The following is a 20,421-nucleotide window of genomic DNA, read 5'->3' as shown; positions in this document are numbered from 1 at the left end:
CTCCAACCCAGGCACGCTGGTCTGGCTGAAGGTTCCTCCTGATGATGAATGTAGCAAGGCTGTAGGATTATTTGAAAACTGGGAGTACTGCTTGTGTAGTACGCATCAAACAAGAGACAACACATCACTTTGGCACTATAATTCAGGTAGTTGAGTGGATTATAGAAAGATACAAAATTATTTGCTTCAGTGGATTTGCTTAGCCTAAATAGCTGCAGAATACCCAAACACTCAGTATTAAACCACCCAAGAAAAGTGCCTAGGTGTCATTGCTCATCTCTTTAGAGGAGCTGGGAGAAGAAACGTTATCAAATTGGAAGTTCCATGCATTCCTACCTTTGTTTGTCTGCACTCCAATTTGAAATAAACCTTCCCTCCAGAAAGCATACAGGGAGGTTGCAGCCCTAACCTGACATCAGGGAGTCTACTACAGGCAAGGGTCAAGCTCTTAGCCCTATGGCTCTGACTGTGTGACTGCCATGAATACTGCATGATACTGTGAAAAATTGATAAGTTTTTTAGTCTTTTTAGATCTTAAAAGAAAGCCCTATAACTTTATGCACTAGGAATTTTGACAAAGAGTTTTTTGTATAACTTACTGTCTGTTTCAGTCATTTAGAAGGGCTGTGCTTTTGAAAGTAACTTCCAAAGGGATAGGAATTCTACCTTTGTCACCTTAGATGGATTAAACATCTACCTACTTCCTGTTAGATTGACTTAAAGGTACTTGGTTTTCTCTCCCATTTTGTGCTTAGCTTCTAACAACCATTTTAAAATTGTAGGAAACACTTGTAGTCCAAACCTCTGCTGTACAATTATACTTTCCTAAGATACAGGTCTGTACAACTCAAACTTACCTTTAGATGTCACATCAACTTTGCATTAGACTTAATATTCAATGAATCTGCAAATGTGCACTCAATCAGCTGCTTTAGTTTATGGTTTGCAAAAGGAAAGCTTGAGTCTCATTCCTTTTACATCCTCATTGCAGCAGCATGCCTACTTGACCCTCACGATATACATTTCTACATTGTATGTCAAACTACTACTATAACACCATTTTCAAAAAGTATTTATTCTTGTGAAATCACCACAATTGTTAGGCACAGGATGTAGAATGCCTTAATTGCTTGTGACATATGTAGTGCTTACTTAGTCCAGACAAAAAAAAAAATAACAACAACAACAAAAAAAACAAACAATCCACTCAAGAACCTTGCTAAATGGTCAGTGCATGAGTTCTGCATTGTAAGAAAGCACAGTAAATCAGAAAACAAGGACTACACCTTTGGAAAGGCAGAACTACTTGATTACAGAATTTATTAATCCTTTGTGTTTTCCTTCTTTATTTCACTACTCAAAGAAGTAAACAAAAATCATGCAAAGAGGTAGTTGATATAGCTTCTCTTTTGGTATCATCTCTGCAGCTATAATTAGTACAAAACACTAGAAGGTTAGAGAGGCACTGTTGTGGTTTTTTTTTTACATCCTGAAGTTACACAAATCAGACAATCTAGAATAAAAATCCTTTGCAGGTATGCACATGTTAAACATTTTATCACTGCAGTTATTTATGGTCTGCATCTGTGAACATAAGTGGTATTTCTCAGGCTGCCAAAATTGGATATTCTCTACTTCATTAATTGATGACAAACTACGTTGAAATATTTTATATGGGTTTATTTGATTATTCCAGCTCAGTCCTCGATGGATTTTATGTATTTCTCATAGGCATCTTCATTCATCAGTTCATCAAGTTCAGCAGGGTTTTCCACAGTCATCTTGATAAGCCAACCTGTAGTTAGGAAATTTAAAAGAAAAAACAGTTGCTAATATCCTATAATGAAAGATTCATTCATGTTACTTCCTTAGAAAGATACTCCTACAAGGCATAAGAGCTCTGTAACAGTAACAGTTAGAATCAACAGGACTTCCTGTGCAGCAAAACAGTGTTTCAATACTTTTAAAAACAAACAGCCTGAAGTGGCCTTTTAAGTCAAATCAGTTATCTAATTTGGTACTGTCTCTGACACTGGTGCTAAAGAGAGGCTGTCTAGAAAGAGTAAAAGAGTCTGACCACCCAGGATCATGAGTCAGTATCAAAAAGAGAGAAATGCAATCAAGGGAAAGACATTTAAATGAAACCAGTCTATACCTGAAAAGAACACTTTGCAAACAAATTACCAACAAGACAAGACCAGAATGGTAATTTTTATGCTATAAATTTTATTGTGCTTAAACTACATTCAATATATTCCATTTTAAGCCTCCATACCATTGAACTGGAAGAACTAGGAACCACAGACCTATTTGTGATAGCAATCAACACTGCCAGGATCCAGGTGGTATTCTTTATTGAAAGATAAAAACCATGACATCTTACCATCTTGATAACAAGATTTATTGACGAGCCCTGGATTATCAGCAAGGGCAGCATTAATGTCAGTCACTTCTCCTGTGAGAGGAGAGTAGAGTTCACTAGCAGCTTTCACACTTTCCAGAGCTCCAAACTCATCTGAAACACAGAACACGATTTGATGCTTTTAAGGGGAATACACAAAGCAATTTTGTTTCACTCAGACATTCTAGTGATGGCCTAGCAGTAAAGGGCCTTTATGTTGAGCAAGGAAAACTATCAAAGAAGTTGAAGTCACCAACATCACGACAGTGATCAGCAGTACTAAATTCGATGTTTATGCTGCTCAGTTATTGTGGGGGACTTGTGTAACACTGGCTAGCTGGCTGTTACAAAAGGAGTGGAAATTTCTTACGTTTGGCTAATCCTCTGGCTAAAGCCCTACAGCATGATATGACGCAGAGTTAGAAGGAACTACATCCAACTATTGCTGCAAGATGTCTAAATAAACTGCCTATCTACAATTTAGACCTTTTTATGCATAGCTTGGTTACAAAACAGCCACAATTTCAGGAGCTTGCCTTGTTCTTCAGAAACCACATCAAATGGTACACTTGCACTCACTGGAAAACACTCATTAGTATTCAGAAGTGCCACACTGGAACCACCCAGCTGCTCTTCCCTTTTTTTCTGTTTCATATGGAAACAGTGCCTGGAGCAACGTTAGCCAGAGTAGCTCTAAACCATAAACAAATAAGGCTGAGGCCAGAGGAACATGGAGCTGTCCGAAAAGCAGATAGGCATCAGCACAGGGACTCAGAGAACAGCATGTTCTGGGAAAACTTGGAGTTAGAATAACGCCAGAATGGGCAAAAAAGAGAAGTAAATGGAAATGAAATACCTTCAGATAAATCAAAACTACAAGTTTGTTAATTAAAACCCTAAACAGAAAGAGCTTCTGTCAAACATTCACCATTCAATGTGATGTAACAGATTTGGCCTGAACAGCTTGATACTGACCTGTTACACAAGAAGGATGGCAAAATAAATGCCTGCTACTTCAGCTCGGTAAATTTACACTTTTCTTCAACGCTGTAGTTAACAACAACCTTTTCATACACTAGCGAGGCAGTGCTCTGTGCACTGCAGGGATGGGCTTCTCCTTTCTACCTGTTAATGCTCGCTCTTAACACTGAAACACTCTTTAACACTGAAACCTGCAAAACTGAATGATTAAGAATGTAACAATTTGCAAGTTGCTAGTGACACTACTGATAAGCATAAATTATTGTGTATATTCACAGAAAAATTAGAGCTTGCTATCAGTTAAATCTGAGTGTTTCACAAGTAACTCATGAAATGCACAACTGCAAAATCACAAATAAGCCAGCCTAAACACAAGCAAGTCCAAATCAAAGCCTGTGTTTTAAAAGCAGAGTATAGACAGAATTATTACAAAAAATATAGCTAAAATAGTTGATTTTTAAGTAAAGGTCTTCACAGTTTTAAAAATAAATACTTTCTACTATCACATGTGGTATGCCAATGAGCATCTGAAAACTGTTGTCTCTAGTCATAGAAATACCTGAATTTATTTTGCATCCAGAAGATGTGTAATGATATTAACGAACGTAAAGATTACTTGATAAAATTTGACTTTGGAAAGGAAAAGTGGGATAAGTAGAATAATTATATTATTAGAAACTAGAGCTAAAACTTACCATCTTTACTCAATTTTGTCCCAATTTCTGGAAGACTACAGTAAACAACGTCTCCTAGTGCTTCCTTAAAAGAAAAACAAATGCATCAAGGCACAGGATAAGGAAACTACAGGTAGCAGAGATCTGATACAGTAACTCTAGAACCAATGCAAACAGGTCATCTCTCTCTCTAAGCACATATCATTTAAGTATTGTGTATTTGTCACTTTGTCTTTTTAAACATTTCACTTGAAAAAATGTTAGGTGACCCAAATGCCTAATTAATTATCTATTACAGTGTTAAAAGCCCTCAGGTTGAGTTACAAGGCTTATATACAGATTTCATCATGCAGAACGAGAAAGAACATCTGCTTATCTTCCCAACGCCAGCTAGTGCAACAACAGTTCTAAAGGACGAAGTTGCCAGTGATTTTAGGGAATTAGGCTTTTGGCAGAAAGCACAAAGAATTTTCTTCCAGTGTAATTTGAAAGCAAAAGCAGTGATTTCTCCCCAGGAAAAGGGACAGCTAGACAGCTGGAAGCATACAGTTTGTCCTTACCAAGTGAATAAGGAGCCTTATCACCATAAGAATCAGCTCAACCGGAACAGGCTTGTGCCTCTACAGCGAGCAATGTGCCCTGCCTCACAAAAGCCTAGGGACCTTACAGAGCAGTGGTCTTATTTGCAGAAAACATGACCGGAAATGCTGTTTGTCCTAAAAATCACCAATTCCAATTCACTGATAGCTTCTCATGCTAGATTTTTTGAAGTTTCACATACAGTAAATCTCTGTCCTGAATTTGCCTGTGACTATTCCAAATCAAGTACTTGCACCAAAGCAAAACAAAAAAAAAAATCCAAAGGGATCCCTCCCATCCCCACTATTTTAAAATGAGAAATATATGCCATGTTATACTTCTATTCACAATTGTTCTTTAGCCAAAAGAATTGCACCACATTCATGTTCAAGTGGAGTTTGACCTAAAAAGTCCATGGTAGCCTCTTAACAGAGTCGCTTACTTCTAAGGCCTAAGAACTGAAGTAATAAAAGAGCTTTTAAATTCAGCTGAACCAGTAAGTTTCTCCTCACATTCAGCTCTCTATAGGCTTGATCTACAGCGATTAAGAATTTATCAGAATGCTGAAGCAGCATTCACTTTTCAAATAATGTGACAGCTCCAAGTCCAAAAATCTCGTTCTGTGGGTATAGCATATGCAATTATAACAATAAAAAAAAACCAACAGTAACTATCCAAAGAGCAAGGGCAAGAGCAGGTATGTAAGTAAATATTACACACTTGGGTAGGAAAAGAAAGGGGGGTGATCGATACCTGTGCAAAATTGCTGATTCCTACTGTTCCAATGCCATTTTCAACTGATATCCATTCGTGCTTGTCTGTGAATTTGCGGGCTAAAATGAAACAAACTTGATATTTCAGAAATAAGTGGCATGCTGCTTGCTTAAATACAATACACTAAAGGTATTAAACCATTTGTTTTATTTTCCCCCCAAGGTTAGCTTGTGTTTTCCCCCCACCCCCTCCCAGAAAATATTCAAAGCAGCAACTAAAATTTACAGATTTTATTCTGCTCATGCCATGCTTAGTGACACAGTAGAAGCTCACTGGGGAGGATTATGCCTGAAACTATTACTAATTCCTTCACAATCATCTAGGGAATGATGAACTACAGGAATAAAAGGAATAGTTTAGTTCAAATGTAAAATATAACTCCAAAGCATATACGTGTACTTTGCTCACACTTATGCTATCCTATGATAGCTTAGGGTCTTCTCAAGCATAGTGCTTTTTTCTGCCAACAACTTTATTACTCCTGAAAAGGCCAGTGTAAAAGACATGGTAGAAACAGTGTCAGCATTACAGCATCTCACGCAATGTGCTTAGAGCTGCCAGCTGAAATGAAGTTGCAACCTTTAAGTTTAACCTTTACATTTTAACCTTGCAAAGTTTAAGTGGCTGATTCCCTTCCTCTACAGTCTATTTCTCCTATGTAATGTTCCCACAGATCTGTGTGAAATTAAGCACAATTAGTACAGGTCAAATTAATACAGCCATTCAAACAGATAACTGTTACTTCAGAGAATTTGCTGTTTTTACTATTAGAACAACACAGAAGTTATTCTGAATAGTTTTAAATATGCACATTTAAGACCCTGTTAAATCTCCTCACAGCAATCTTACAATTCTGGATATATTTTAGATCTGTTAGATTAAGGGCTGCTCATATTAACTTTTGCTAGAGCCAGTTCTTTTTATAAAGACATATGGAAAATCTTCAAAAGTAGTAATTGAAAGTTATTTTTCTTCCTAATAGTTCTTATTCTGAGGGTGCTTTCAGCCTGCATCATCCTTTTTCTCAGACCTTCCCCAGATATTTTTTCTTTCCTTTCTCTTTAATGACCACTTATAGCACTTTTATAGTGTCCACCTGTCCAATCACACAGGGGATGTTCCAGAAGTTGAAGAAGATAACTTCTTAAACAGAGTTCCTGTGACATTAGTGCCTGAGCGGTGCAGCTGGACCTGCCCTCAGAGTCCAAAATTCTCTTCTTGGGCCTTTCTTCTAGCTTGACCTCCTTGTAACCCCTAAAGAAATTCAGCTTCCACAAAGCCTCGTTTCTTTTCTAAGCCTGCACATGAAGGAAAGCAGTTTTCTTTAGATCTGATAAAATCCTTAATCTAAGTCAGTAATGTTTCAAGCTGTTTCACTTGTAGTGAGAAAATGGTTTGTTTTTTAGGATGGCTCAAGATTGATATGCGTTTATATTGACGGTGGTGGTAAAACGTGCTTTTTTGTAAGTACAGCAAACAAAGTTCTTTGAGTAAAAAGATAAGCAAAGATAAGGATTTTTCCATTCAATACCACTAAAAAAAAAAAAAAGCTACAATTTCAGCTAGCATTATTTGTATCTGCATTAATCTCTCAGGACATGTTCTAATGAATGAAAGAAACTAAATATCTTTCAAATCAATTTAGGTCAATACATTTACCCATGGGTAATAGGGATTTCATTGGAAATGAGCAATGAACCATGAGAACAGACAAAAATGCAGAACCTCAAGCACGAGCTGAACATGAAATGTTATAAATGACATGAAGAAACCAGCCAGGATCTTTCTATATAGGACAAAAATACTGTATAAGATTTGTGTACAAGGCAAGATTAAAAAAAAAAAAAAAAAAAGCAGACACCCATGATCGATTTGAAACAAAGCAGTAAAATGTTTTTAAACAGCTAGAAGAGCACATATGTTTCTCATAGGACATTTTTAAAAAAAAAAGAAAAATGAAAAATTCTAATCACGTAGCAAAAGCCCCTGCAAATAAAGTCCAGGTCAAATTAGAAAGAGTTAATAAGTAATCTCAAAAACTGAACTTTGAGCTTATGCCATCAGCACATTAAATAAATCAACATAACGGACAAGAGATGTCAAAAGCACGCCAAATCTCTTCTGTGAGTATTCTTTTTCAGAAGAGGAGCTAAATTTACTCTAGCTTCACTCATTTCAACATGACTTCAGTTTCAGCTTAACTAGCACGTTCTAAGTTCAGACCTTCATTTCGATTATCCTGCCTCTATTAAATATTTCATAAATATATACCTGAAGAGTGAAGGAAAACTCACACCTCCACAAACAGGCATACAAAATTTTTCCTCTCTGCCTAAAACAAAAGCATAATTTATGTTATTTCTTCAGGTTATATCTATAGAAAGCAATAGGTATATTAAACAGCTGGAATAGTGAAAAAAGCTTAGCTCTTGTCTCATCTACTTTGCAAATAACGACTAATAAATGCTATTTCTTTCACTTAGAGTAGGCAGCAGTTAAACAGCTGGGTTATAAGGCTATATAGAAGAGAAATTATGGCCCGTTCTTAGTGGCAGTCATTGCTTCTGCAGCCTATTCTCCTGTTCTCCTACTGGTTCTGCAATTCTGTTGCCAGAGTCCCACAGTCTGTGCTCAGACTTCTGTCGCAAACTTCCATTCAAAGGCAGTTTCGACAGGAGCAACGAGGTAAATCCACATGCAAAAGGGCAGCAGCCCCCCGTGATGCCCCTGTAGCCGCACTGCGCGGGCACTGGTGAGGCCAATCCCAATTCTTCAGCATGCACAGGCCCCAGGCCCTGAAATTTGGCTCAGATTTTCTGTCGGCCCGCACTGGTCTAACCGCAGGGCTGCTGCAGCCCTGTCCTCCCTGCCCATGCCTTTTTTGCCTCTTCTTCCTTTTGCTGCTGGTGCCGTTTGGATGCTCCAGTGTGACACATTGAGGAGCGCCCCGTGCCTTCGCCAGGCCTGCTGCCCGCTCCGCAAAGCCCCCAGCTGGGCCAGGAGGGGACGAGGCCACTGCAGGACTGTGGCACGGCGAGGAGCTCGCCCGGCTCCTTGCCAGCTAAGGGCACCAAACCTGCTCCCTGTGGGGCAAGGAATTGGAGCAGCACCAGAAACCTGTGCTGCAAGAACCCAGGCAGAGCAGCAGCTGTCCCCTAACCCCTTGCAGGGCAAGAAACCAGAGCAGCACCAGAAACCTTTTGCTGTCACACACCCGCAGCTGCCCCCAGCCCCTGTGGGCTCCAGCCATCTTGCGGGGCACAGCAGCAGAGCCAGCAGCAGGCTACCATGTATGCCCCACACCATGCCCGGGGCAGACGGCTCCCCCCAGCCCTCAGCTCCCGCCTCAAGCAGGTGCAGCGAGCGAGCAGCCCCCGGCACGTCCCACCCGCACCGGGACCCCCGGGGCAGCCCCACACCGGCGGCGTCCCCGCTCCGCAGCCCCGGGGGAAGGGACAAGGGGCAGCGGGCCGCCCTAAAACCCCCCCGGAGCCGCTCGCCCAGCCCGGCGGCCTCTACCGCCAGCTCCCTCTCGCCACTCACCGGACAGCGCCAGCGAGCTGGTGGCCAGGCTCCGCGCCGCGGGCGGCCGCAGCGTGAGGCGAGGGCAGCGGGGCGCCAGGGCCGGCCCGAGCCGCCGCACCGCCAGCCACGCCATCTTTGCCCGGCGCCCTGAGGCGGGGCGGTGCCGCGCCGAGCTCCCGCCTCACGGCGGCGGGCGGGGCCGCCATTTCCTCACGGCTCCCTCACGGCTCAGCGCTTGGGGTGGGCAACGGGGCTGCCTCGGGATCTTAGCTGAGGGAGGGAGGCAGGGAAGCTCCAGGGATGTGCGGTAAAGCCCCAGTGGCCGCTGCCTCCCAGGGGAAGTAGGGGGTGACCTGGTCGCCATCTGCCGGGGCTGCGCGCTTGGCAAAAAGTGAGCGGTTTGAGCCAGCGGTGCAACAAACACTCGGTGTTTATTAAATACAGGTGCCAGGCCCGCTGTGAGTACGCATAGGATGCTTTATCTTACGTTTCACACAACTTCTAACACTTTGTTACAATATCAGTCGACAACAGTTTGTGTTGGAGGCTACGGCGTTCCAGTCAGAAGCGCGATGACCTATGTCTAGCCGCTGCAGCTGATAGTTAAAAAGTAAAACCGCTTGCCCACAAACAAAGCAGCTCTTCATTATGGTTATCGGTGAATTGCTGACAGATTACTTCAGTTGATCATTGCTGGCAGGCTTTTCCTCCTTCTTGCATTTAATCCCGAAGAAACTGAAAAGTTTCATTACCATTAGATCCACGATCTCCTCCTCTTCTGAAGCCTGAAATAATGACAAGAAATAAAGTTACTAGGATGGGCAGACTAGAATCAAATACAGCCTCTGCTAAAGCTAGAGAAAACTGCAAGAGAAAAACTACTTGATGCCAAATAACTCAATTCTCACTTTAAACAGAGCACAAATAACTGCCGAAGCAAAGCATCGTGCAAACATATTTTATCAAAGACAAACATCCCAGGTAGCCTGAGGGTGTCTGCATTACAGAAGGAACTTTGGCTCTGTCAAAGCCGATGGAGATCTTGCTTACTGGAGCCTGGAGTTCACTACCTGGCTACCACGCAGCTACTGGTATGCGCGTCTGGCCACCCACTATTTCTAGATGAAGTAAATGAGAAAAACTAAATAGATCTTGTTTCTGTTAACCACACTTTTTTCTTCTCCACTGAATTTATATACAATATAGAGGAATTTTGGACAGTACTGTAGTACTCGCCTGGATTTCACACCATGCTACCAAAAAATCTCAAAAGATCAGGCACTCAGTGACATTGCTAATGGGCTCTGTAAAGTCTTGGTCAGGTCAGTAGCTGTTTTGGTACTGATTTCAGTGGAGCTGGGACAGAAGTCTAAAACTTCATTACTGGGTTTAATATGTGAACAGAAGGCTACAGATCTTATACTAAATCTGAACAGAGACTCGCCTGAACAGGAATGGATGGTGTAATTCTGGAAAATCTGAAGCGTACTTTATGAGTAAATGTTGACTTCTTAAATGTAGGACTGAGTTTACATGGGTATCAGGTGGTGGAATACCTAAATTGTGAGTAAGCACTACACGATAAATGTTAAATAACAGCAGAAGAGCTTGATGAACACACCTGGTAGTGCTTCTGCTCCTCACTGAAAGCAACCAGAATCACTGAAATGAAGAGATTCAGCACCACAAACGTCATGAAAATGATGCAGGATCCGATCAAGAAGGAGCCTAAAATTGGATTGTAGTCCAAGATCTGTAGTATTAATAAGGTAAGACATCACATTTTGGTTTTTAAAAAGAGAATACATATAAGCAGTTAACGCAGCGGTTTATCTCTTTGAAAATCATTGTATATACGTTATATATAAAAAAAATACATTTTCTCCTTTAGTCACTTTTGTACTTTGATACAATATAGTACAAAGATAATGGGATATTTTATATACATGATATGTGAATATGGGAATTTATTTATTTAATTTTTTAAGTTTGCATTTGATTGTAATGGTATGAAAGTTTCATGTGATTTGAAACTTGACAAGTGTGGAGATTTGTTTATCCAAATAACAGCTGAAGCTCCATCATGACCTAGCTAGCAAAGCATAGATAAACTATGTGTGTTTCTCTGTGTTTTTATTTAGCAGCATCTTTACACAGAAGCCCAGTCAGACTGTCATGAACATATATCAAATAAGGGTTGTATAGAAATTCAAAAACCTCATTTTGATGTAGGCTATAACATAGGAATATATTTTGTGTGATTAACAACTTGGGTGAGATGTAGAGCTGAAAACATTATGCCCAGTTACTGATCTTCAAAGCTACCCATACCCTCTTGGATTCATGGTCTAAAAACACCCACCATGGACCTCACAGTCAGATGTCTGAGCTTAACCCACAGAGTCATTCTGAGGATACTGTAATATTTGAAAGAACTTAATGAGAAAGTCAGGAATAATAAAAATATATGCAACAAAGTTTGCTTGTGGTAGGCTTTGCCTTTCTTGAGAAGCTGATGGGTATGTGTTCAGAACAAATGCAAGGGCATCGCTGACATTTCCTTCTGTGGCTTTCTAAGAAAATTATCTCAAAAGTTTTCCTGTAGTCAATAAGTAACATATCTAGTTAAAATGTAAGCAGCTTGCTCAATGAAACGTTCATTATGAATCTACTGACATTCAGAATGGGATGTAAGATGTATTTCACTCTTTTTCTTAATTTAATGAGTAAATGTGGCTGCTTTAGGAGGCTGTGGCGCTTGCAAAATTAGATTCATGTCTAGCACTAGCTGAAAATCCTTCTGTTTGCTGGTTCAAAGCACATTTGATAGCTGAGACGCTAATTGCACAGCAATAAACTTCTCCAAATCAGAGGGGGTACCTCCTCATAGTTGAAGATTCCCAGCTGAAGACTGACCATGGTCTCTGCTGAATCAAAGAGAGTTTTGTAAGAGTAGAGCTTCCAGCCAAATATCAGGTTTGTCTGCAGAGGAAACAAGGCACATCTTACATTACAATCAGAGCGCATGCTGCAAGATCAGCTAATGAATGCTATGATGATGAGAAATTGGGCAGGATGAAGCTGCCTCAGGTCCTGTTTGTTACAGGACTGCCTTTCACATTACATTTTTCCTTTGGTCCAGATGGTTTTCACTTAAGCTTTTCAGTGGTTTAGCAATTGAGGTATGCCAAATTTCCCACAGCCCTCTGCCAGAAATTTTACACAAAACATTTTAAATAAAACAGTGAATGCACATACATAATTGTGGTCCAATAATTCACTGATCTCATTAGAATTAAAAGAACATTTTGTTTGCATAATAATGATTATTCCTCAAATAAAGGAAAATAATCAGAAAAATAATTATTTCCCACCTAACGAGCAGACAAACAGCAAATGGCACTCTGTGTACCCTCCCCAGTTTGAGCTTTATCCAGAAAATGATTTTTCCTGTACTTTGCTCTGTTACTCCTCTTGCACACAGAGGATCTTTTTTTTTTTTTTTTTTTTTTTTTTTTGTTCCAGTGTTCCATTTTTGTACTAAAATTCAGTTTGCAAGGAAACAGGCAAGTGGATATTGTCACTTCTTTCGCTTATGCAAAGAATTAGGCTCCAGGCTTCTACCCTAAGATTTAGATAGGCAGCTTTATTCAGTTTTACATTTCAAAGCCGTGTCACTGTCACCATTCAGAAATAATTGATTTAACCTGGCAATACCTAGATGCAGACTGTGGACAACAGAACCCACAGTCACACTCACAGCGATGGAATAGGCGAGGAATATGATTGCGATAACAGTGATGAATCCAGAGATGTCACCCCAAGCCCTCCGTAGAGTCGAAGTGATCATGTTTAGTTTAGGGTTGAGCCGCAGCAGATGCCACAGTTTCACTGTGGAGAGGAGCACTAGGAAAGCAATCAGGTAGCCAAGAACTGCATCAGCTCTCGCTGTTTCATTAAAGCTTACGCAGCTGTTAGAAATAAAGAAAAGAAGTATTAGACCATGCACACAGGAGCCTTTAAATACATAAAATCAGGAAAAGCCACTCACTCTGAACTAATTTTCAGTGGAGAACTAAGCTGAGTTTTTGCTTGAGTTCCTGTCTGAGCTTCCTGCTGCGTGCACACAAAAGGATCAGTTGCATAGGATAGTATGTTTTTTATTTATTTATTATTATTATTATTTTTAAGAGCATTAGCTAAAACTGATAGAGGCTCCAGGCTGTAACCCACAAACTGCTCATTTTTAGGAAGTCATAGGTTAAAGGTAGCTGGTACAAACTTGCTATCAAATTTCTGGCTCAGAAAGGAGCATGTGAATGTTGAAGGGGATGGGGTTACTGGTGCTATGCTAGACCAGTTTTTAGCAAATGTTATTATTTTCCATTCTGTATAAAATAAGCCATTACTGTCCTCTACCCAATGCTTCTTCACAGCAGATAACCTATGCACTAGCTGGCTGGATGTCCTGTAGCAGCAGGGTTTGTTGATTCAGAAGAGGGCGCTGCAGGTAGGGAGCTAGGAGCTAGCTTAGTAGCTGCTAGCATTAGTACTTACTCCTCTTTGTGCTCCTGGTAGTAGCTGATGTCTCGGGTCCCAAGGATTGTCCGCTTCACAAACACTGACAGGGCACTCCAGCTAATCAATATAATGGCCATCTCCAGGAGATTCCACTTGCTGTGGAAGTATCTCCATTTCAGAGTCTTCATCAGTTTTCCCTGTGGAAACAGGAGTTTTGACTGTTTCAGCCTGACTCTATATCATCTAATACACTTCTAAAGGTTAGGGCTGTGCCCTCCACAATAAAGCAGGCTAGTGCACATCAGTGAAACTACATCTTGTACTAATTTCACACTGTCTTCTCAAAAGAAGCATTCCAGCCAAATAAAATGTCACATTCCCATTATTTAATAGAGTATCCGATTCAGTCTTCCATTGGTGCAAGCCAGCAGCAGCACTACTGAAGTCAAGTACAGTCCTAAAGTCTTTGCAAATGAAATCAATGCCAGGTGATGCTGTCAAGAGAATTTTCCATTGCATCTCACCTGTACTATCATGTAGTACACAATAAAGAGGAAATAAATGACTTCTGCTGCAACAACAAAGATGTGGAGGCTGTTGGTGTATGGGTAGAGACGGACACTTTGCAGCTCTGCACTTGTGAAGAAGGCCCCTAAAAAATAACAATGCTCACCTCAGTGCTATAGTAATTACAGCTTTCTGATTTCATTCAAACAATTAAGTTCACTAAAAAGACCTCTGTACTCGCATTCATGTCAACGTGAGTCTGAATCCAACTATCAAACTGAGATTTAGACTTGACTACATGTGGTTTGGATTAGACTACATTTGAAAAATGTAACAGGAGGGCTTGGAGATATGAATCTGAATCTTATTCTAAAAAGAAAATGAACTCAGTTTTGTGGTTTGACTTGGGCGTTTTCCAGTGCTGGGACAAACCTGAGGGAGGCTACTGCTCAGATCAAATGTTTTTGTACGGTATTCAGACCAGAATCTAGTTTCACTGTTGTATCCAGTTTAAGCATTATGATTACATGGCTGTATTTTATGTCTTCTGTAACAGCATAATAACAGAGATTCTGTTATTTGCACTTTTTGTCTTAGTATTGTATTGATCAACTTAAATGATTCGGAAACATATTTTTTCTTGTTCCTGTTGTGTAATTCTAGACTAAGTGCCAGTAGTGTGTTTTCTTCATCATCAGATGAACAAGCATGAGCAAAGACGATACATGCCATTACGGTCTGTATGACTGTGGTGCTCAGCAAGTACTACTTACATTTATTCCTAAATGGTTTGTAATTCTTTGCATTGATTTTGCTATGAGGAGATTTATTGAAATCTTCTGTTTACTTGACTAAATCAAGAACTGGGTAAGCACTGTCAGTACGTAAATATGCAGTCTGTAGATATATTGCTTGCTGTCTTGAGAGCTAGGTAACTTAAAAGGTTCTCACCTAAAGCATTGGTTTCAAACATCAGGCTTATAATGCAGAACAGGTTCACATTGGCATTGTAGACTGTAAATTCAACAAACACTGCTCTTGTGAAGGTGTCCAGCCAGACGTTGTTGAAAAGGTACTGGAGAATTCTGCCAAAAAATTTATAGACAGTGATCTAACGCACACGGTATCACATGGAGAACAGGAGTTTTCTCATTTTCATAGAGAAAGAGCAAACCAGAGCTAAGATGTCTGGGAGGAAATCTGTCCTGTTGAGTCTGGAGATAGGGGATCTTTACTCCAGGTGATAAGTTTCTTTTTGGCTCCTCTGGAGAATCAGGTACCAGAAGCTGGCCAGTGCTAAACCTGAGATGCCTCAGGTCCCTTACCTCACAGGAGTTCCTGTACAAACACAGGTATCTCTGATAACTTGTAAGAGATAAGATGTTTGGAACTCCACCCCTGCGGGTACAACTTCCTGCTTATTTATCTCATGTCTCTTGTCTGCCAAATTCTGCCAAGGCCTGTATTTAAAGGCCTCATTTCCCATTATTTCACTTTTAAAAGTATTCCCTGTTCCTATTCATATTCACACACATTGCACTAATTCTCCCCCCTCTAGGTAAAAATTCAATTGTCTGTAAGGATCAGGAGAGTGTAAACAACAGAGAGATGAAGGAGCTTCACAGATCTTACGGTGATAGGAAAACAAGCAGAGGCTTATAACGAGATAACAGAACACTAACATAAAAAGATTTAGGCTAAATTATTTTCTCACAATCTTTGACATACCCTTAGAAAATGCAGTATTTAAGAAGTTAAAGGCCAGCCTAGATGCAATGATGGATTAGCACTACATTGATGGGATTGTTTTTCTAGTTTTTCAACATCATGTATTTCCACAGCTATGTAAATCTGGAATCTGTGTGTGTAAGTTAGGATAAACAGATTATAATTTGTGATCCTGGTTGTTACCTAACATGGAGAAATATGACAAGAATATAAATTACACTGAAGGCAGCACAGTCAAACCTACACTATTCAGCATAATCCACACCAGCAAACTTCAGGATGGAATCTGAAATGAATCCTAAACAGAGGATTCAGTAATAATTTAGCAGGTGGTACCTGGAGGCATTGTCAGGATCGGTTCCCAGGTGAATCACGTATCCCCCTCCCCTGTAGACAGCAAGTTTGCCCCAGACAGGCTGCCCTCTCAGCTCGGACTGACTCTGGTACTGCCATGCTGAGCTCAAGTCAGAGGAGTTAGCAGAGACCGAAGTGTTCCAGTGCTCCCCGTAGTCCGATGTGTCTTCTGTCTGTAGGGAGTACGGGGCGTGGCATTCCCGAATCACACTCTGGAGTTTGGGAGAAAGAGGGCAGGTGTCTCCTTTCACTCGTACTTGGCGGATTCGAGCACTACCCACCAGCTTGGAGTTGCCGTCTGTGATGAATCCTGAACGGGAGAGGGAAAAGAGCAGCGCTGGCAATATGACAGAACCACTGATAATACCGCTTCATTTCATTTATGAGTCACTGATACATTAATATTTTGCTACAGATTCCTTTTCAAAAAACACTGTAAGCGAAACAGTCCTGAAAATTAAGTCCTTGTGTTGATTTTAACTCAATCCTTAGATAACATCCACGGATAACAGTGTTTAGCATCATTAGCTGTCTACATTTTATAGAGAAGGAAAGAGAGGCCAGCAGAAGAGCAGCCTGCCTGGAGGCACACAGCAAAGTACCCGTGTGCACTGCTCCTTGCCCACAGTTGGCTGCTGCCCATCCTGTCCAGGCAGCAGCTCTGCCAATGTATTTTCATAGTTACTCTGAGATGGGAGCTGGAACACAGCTCTCATCTGTTGCTAGATAAGGCTAGATGGAAACATGCTGATAGCGCCTAATTGTCCTTCCCATTGACCTGAGCCATCATGCAGACACAGCTCTCCCGAGGAAAAGCTTACTAGTGCCATCTATCTGTCGTTCCGTTGTGGTTTTTTAATTGTGGGAAGAAGCTTGTGCAAAGCTGTGAGTACCTGAGATGAGTAATGCAAAATATGAAAAATGGAAAATTGCAGTGCAAAACTTGTGGATTATATTAAAGATAATGAAAACTTCAGGCCACATGGAACTTGGAGTCAGGCTGTGGGGCTTTTGTTATCCACGAGTATTTAGATTATGAATCCTAGTTTTTTGCACTCATAGTCTCCTCCTCCAGTCAAATATGCGTGTACAAGTTGGGGATATGTATAAAAGATAACGTTTCAGCATCTGTCAAGCTGAAGTGAAACAACGTGTTACCAAAGCAGTCTCTGCACCTGTATATGATCCATAAAGATTTTTGAGTAAGGTGGTTTTTGCCCATGTGAAAAAATCCTGGTAACTGTAGACATCGTGGAATCCATCTGTAAAGCTGCTCTCGATGTGCTTGTTTAGGTAGTAGGAGTTGGGATCTCTCTGCCCATAGGCAACCAGTAAGAGCATCCATAAAAACCCCACATAGGCTGGAAAAAAAAAAAAAAAAAAAAAGAGAGAGACAGCAGGTGAGCTCAGAATGAACACTGCTGTTCAAAATAGATTGCAGGACTGATTAGTGCTGCCATCGCTTATTAGGTTAAGGAGATGCTTTGTGAGAATCTGGCTGACCAGTGCTAATGAATTTACACCAGCTACGTCAAAGTGCTGCAGTTTAAGCATATCACATTTGGAATACAAGTAGGAATCTGAGTAGTAGTCAAGAAAATAAGTGGGAAGGTTGGCTGAACACACACAGTGATGACAGCTTTTAAGGGAATGAGTAGTTTTAACTTCATTCCAAGTAATATCGAGGTAATATTTGCTATTGTTTTCAGAGGCACTAAAACATAATGCTATCTGTAGATACACCTCTTAGAAAAGTGGCCAGCAAAAATGTCCCTCATTTACTTTTGATTCCAGCTGCATTTAACTGTTGACCTACTTCCACCCTTCCTAACTTTTGTTTAGCTTTTGTGTCTGTAATGTGTCTCTTTAGCATAAAATCCAACCTTAGCCACACTTTCATCTCGAGCTGCTCCTAAGCAGCCAGTCTATACGCTGTAGTGGCTGCCAGAAAGCTAAAGACACAGCGAAATGTTTTCACCCAAGAGAACAATATTTTCACTGATGTAAAAGTACTACTGAATAAAATGAGGTAATCTTCATATGGGAAATACCCAGGATTTCCCTGATGAGGGCAAATGCTTTCTGCTCCTTCATGCAGCTGATTTTCATTTTCTCAACATCAGCTGCAGGAGGTGGCCGATAAATATTGCTTCTGCTGTCCCGGCGGGCTCCCAGGAGAGGATTTGAGTCACCTGTGGGTGAGAGCAGTAAAACCTGGCATCAGTCAACAAGTTATCTGTGTCCTGCTTTTCACTTCTGTGAATATTACAAGGAAATATTTATATTTAAAGGATGATGTGCTCAGAGTGACCAAGTGAGGAAGGAAGCTGTTGAACAGTATTCTTTGCTGTGCCCTAGGACTCCTGTCTGCTGCTGTCGGCTTTTTCTAGATGGGATTGTGATTGCAGAAGGTACTCTTTGGTAACAAGGACATGTGGTGGGTGTGGAAAACAATGTAAACTGAGGGCTTTCATATCATAGGACTTCAATATTTTTGACCTTGTGGACTCTTTCATTAGGTGTTATTCAAAATGTATCTGCCTATCATATAGCAGTCTTTGTATTTTCTGTGGTTGACACAAAATCAGTTACTAGGCTTTGTCCCCACCTCTAGCTTGATCTTGTGAGTGCTAATGGCTGGGCATGTAGGCACAGCACCTTTGCATTCTACTGACTTCTGCTAACTTTCTCAGCTGAGATTCGGGTGTATAAAAATAACCAGCGAAGTCCTCACCGTGAGTCATGTATTGGTGCAAAAAACATTCAAAACTCTTGGGGAGCACTTCATGTTTTGAAATAATTTCTTACTTTACAGACAGTTACCTGGTGCAGACAAAGGCCCATCAATGGCCATGTTTTCTTCATCCTCGTGTTCCACCTTCTTCAGAACCAGAGCAAAAAAGGCAGCAAATCCCAGCACCTGCAAGAATTAGCTACAGACTCACTACAAGCCCATTTCACATAAAAAAAAAAAAAAGAAAAAAAAAAAAAAAAGAAAAAAAAAAAAAGCTCAGACTTTGACCTGGCCTCCTTTGGATGTAGATACTGCAGGAGAATAACTGTGCTTTGGCTTTGTGGAAGTCTTATAAACATGAGAATAGTTGACAAGCCCTAGAGACTGTCTAACTAAACTGTTTTTACCATATGTCCCATTTTCTTTGGTCAGAAGCCTTATCACCTATTAAACTCTGACAAAACAGGGGAGATGAAACTAATGCAGTTAGTGCCAACAAATGACAACAGAAATCTGTGGTCTATGTGTTAGCTCTAGTTTTAAAGGGAAAGACTAACTTTTATATGTTAAATCCTGTGGTTCTTTAAAACATATCTTCCCCTTTTCCTGGAAAGACAGCAGAATGAGTTCATGTTGGCAGGTGGTTGTACTTCTGAGGATCTCACCTTTAAAGGCTGCGTGATGAAAAGACTTTCAAAGAAGGAGATAGCCATGGAGATCAGCCACTTGATGGAGTTCTCCTTCCCATAATGCAGCCCATAGAGCATGGTAAAGAACCCAGACACGCCACTAGTGGCTGCCACAAGGAACCAGGCAATGAACACAAACCACCAGGGCAGCCCTTTGGAAGAGGAACTTTTCTTTCCATCACCAGAGGAGCTTGGAGTAAGAGACCACCTTTAGAGTCAACCAGAAGAGAAAAAATCATTCAGCACTGGAATAGAAGCCAAAATCACAGTCTTCAGGTTCATTGGGGTTTGGCAACACCTTATGATTTAAAATCTCTACCAAAATATATATTTTATTTTTTTTAACTAATGCGGTTATATAGATATATTGATAGCAAAAATACAAGAAAATGTGCTGCCACCAGCTGAAATCAAAACAAATATGATGGGCTTATTTGCTCCTCAGTCTATGCATTATTGAACCTCCAGTAGAAATGTTGATGAAAAAAATAAACATGAGTGCATTTTAGCTGCTGGATACCTCTCCTGTGAGATCACCAGAAACACCAGAGAGATAATTAGTGGTATTGTTTTCAATACTTCCAACTTAATTATCAGCTTTTCCTGCAATATTTTTGTCCACTTATTCATTTTTCTTCATGCATTTTTAGACACCAATGAGACTTTGGAGCTCAGTGATTATGTTCAGCGCCGTACAGTCATGTGGCACTGTGCTGTAACGTTCAGTTTTGGAGGCAAAATTGACAGAGAGTAATGATCTGTCATTATTCCTTTTATGTGCAGTTATGCATTGAGATTTCTTTGTTGCTCCTACGGTAGTATAATAGTATGACAGGTTTCTACAGCTGTTGTAACAGTTATCTGGCACTTGTTAAGCAGTACTTATTTTCGTCTCTGTCATCCTGGACAGTTTTGAATTCATGACCTGAATTTACTTATACTGAAAATGTGAAG

General features: G+C 40.5%; 2 protein-coding genes across 2 annotated transcripts in view; both read right to left on the bottom strand.

Moving 5' to 3' along the window:
* Positions 1–1,056: 1,056 nt before the first annotated feature.
* On the bottom strand, positions 1,057–9,086 carry GCSH (glycine cleavage system protein H). The gene is made up of 5 exons (XM_084294943.1): positions 8,953–9,086; positions 5,389–5,468; positions 4,078–4,141; positions 2,384–2,515; positions 1,057–1,795 (listed from the first exon to the last, which is right to left on the bottom strand). Exons 1-5 carry the CDS (start codon positions 9,065–9,067, stop codon positions 1,698–1,700), a joined length of 489 nt encoding a protein of 162 aa, XP_084151069.1. The 5' UTR covers positions 9,068–9,086; the 3' UTR covers positions 1,057–1,697.
* A 522-nt stretch (positions 9,087–9,608) lies between these two features.
* Positions 9,609–20,421, bottom strand: part of LOC311214306 (polycystin-1-like protein 2) — a gene marked incomplete at both ends in the record, with an annotated part of 38,367 nt that continues 27,554 nt past the window's right edge. Inside the window, 12 exons of the mRNA XM_084294817.1 lie at positions 9,609–9,719; positions 10,556–10,687; positions 11,815–11,916; positions 12,695–12,905; positions 13,492–13,652; positions 13,980–14,107; positions 14,914–15,047; positions 16,027–16,354; positions 17,220–17,405; positions 18,096–18,236; positions 18,868–18,964; positions 19,444–19,675. Coding sequence (XP_084150943.1) covers positions 9,609–9,719; positions 10,556–10,687; positions 11,815–11,916; positions 12,695–12,905; positions 13,492–13,652; positions 13,980–14,107; positions 14,914–15,047; positions 16,027–16,354; positions 17,220–17,405; positions 18,096–18,236; positions 18,868–18,964; positions 19,444–19,675 — 1,963 coding nt within the window. The remainder of the gene's footprint in view (positions 9,720–10,555; positions 10,688–11,814; positions 11,917–12,694; positions 12,906–13,491; positions 13,653–13,979; positions 14,108–14,913; positions 15,048–16,026; positions 16,355–17,219; positions 17,406–18,095; positions 18,237–18,867; positions 18,965–19,443; positions 19,676–20,421) is intronic.

The sequence above is a fragment of the Netta rufina genome (assembly GCF_964035555.1).
Source record: "Netta rufina genome assembly, chromosome: 13".
Lineage (NCBI taxonomy): Eukaryota > Metazoa > Chordata > Aves > Anseriformes > Anatidae > Netta > Netta rufina.
Note: the sequence above shows the minus strand (reverse complement) of the source record. Positions and strands in the feature narration are given on the sequence as shown.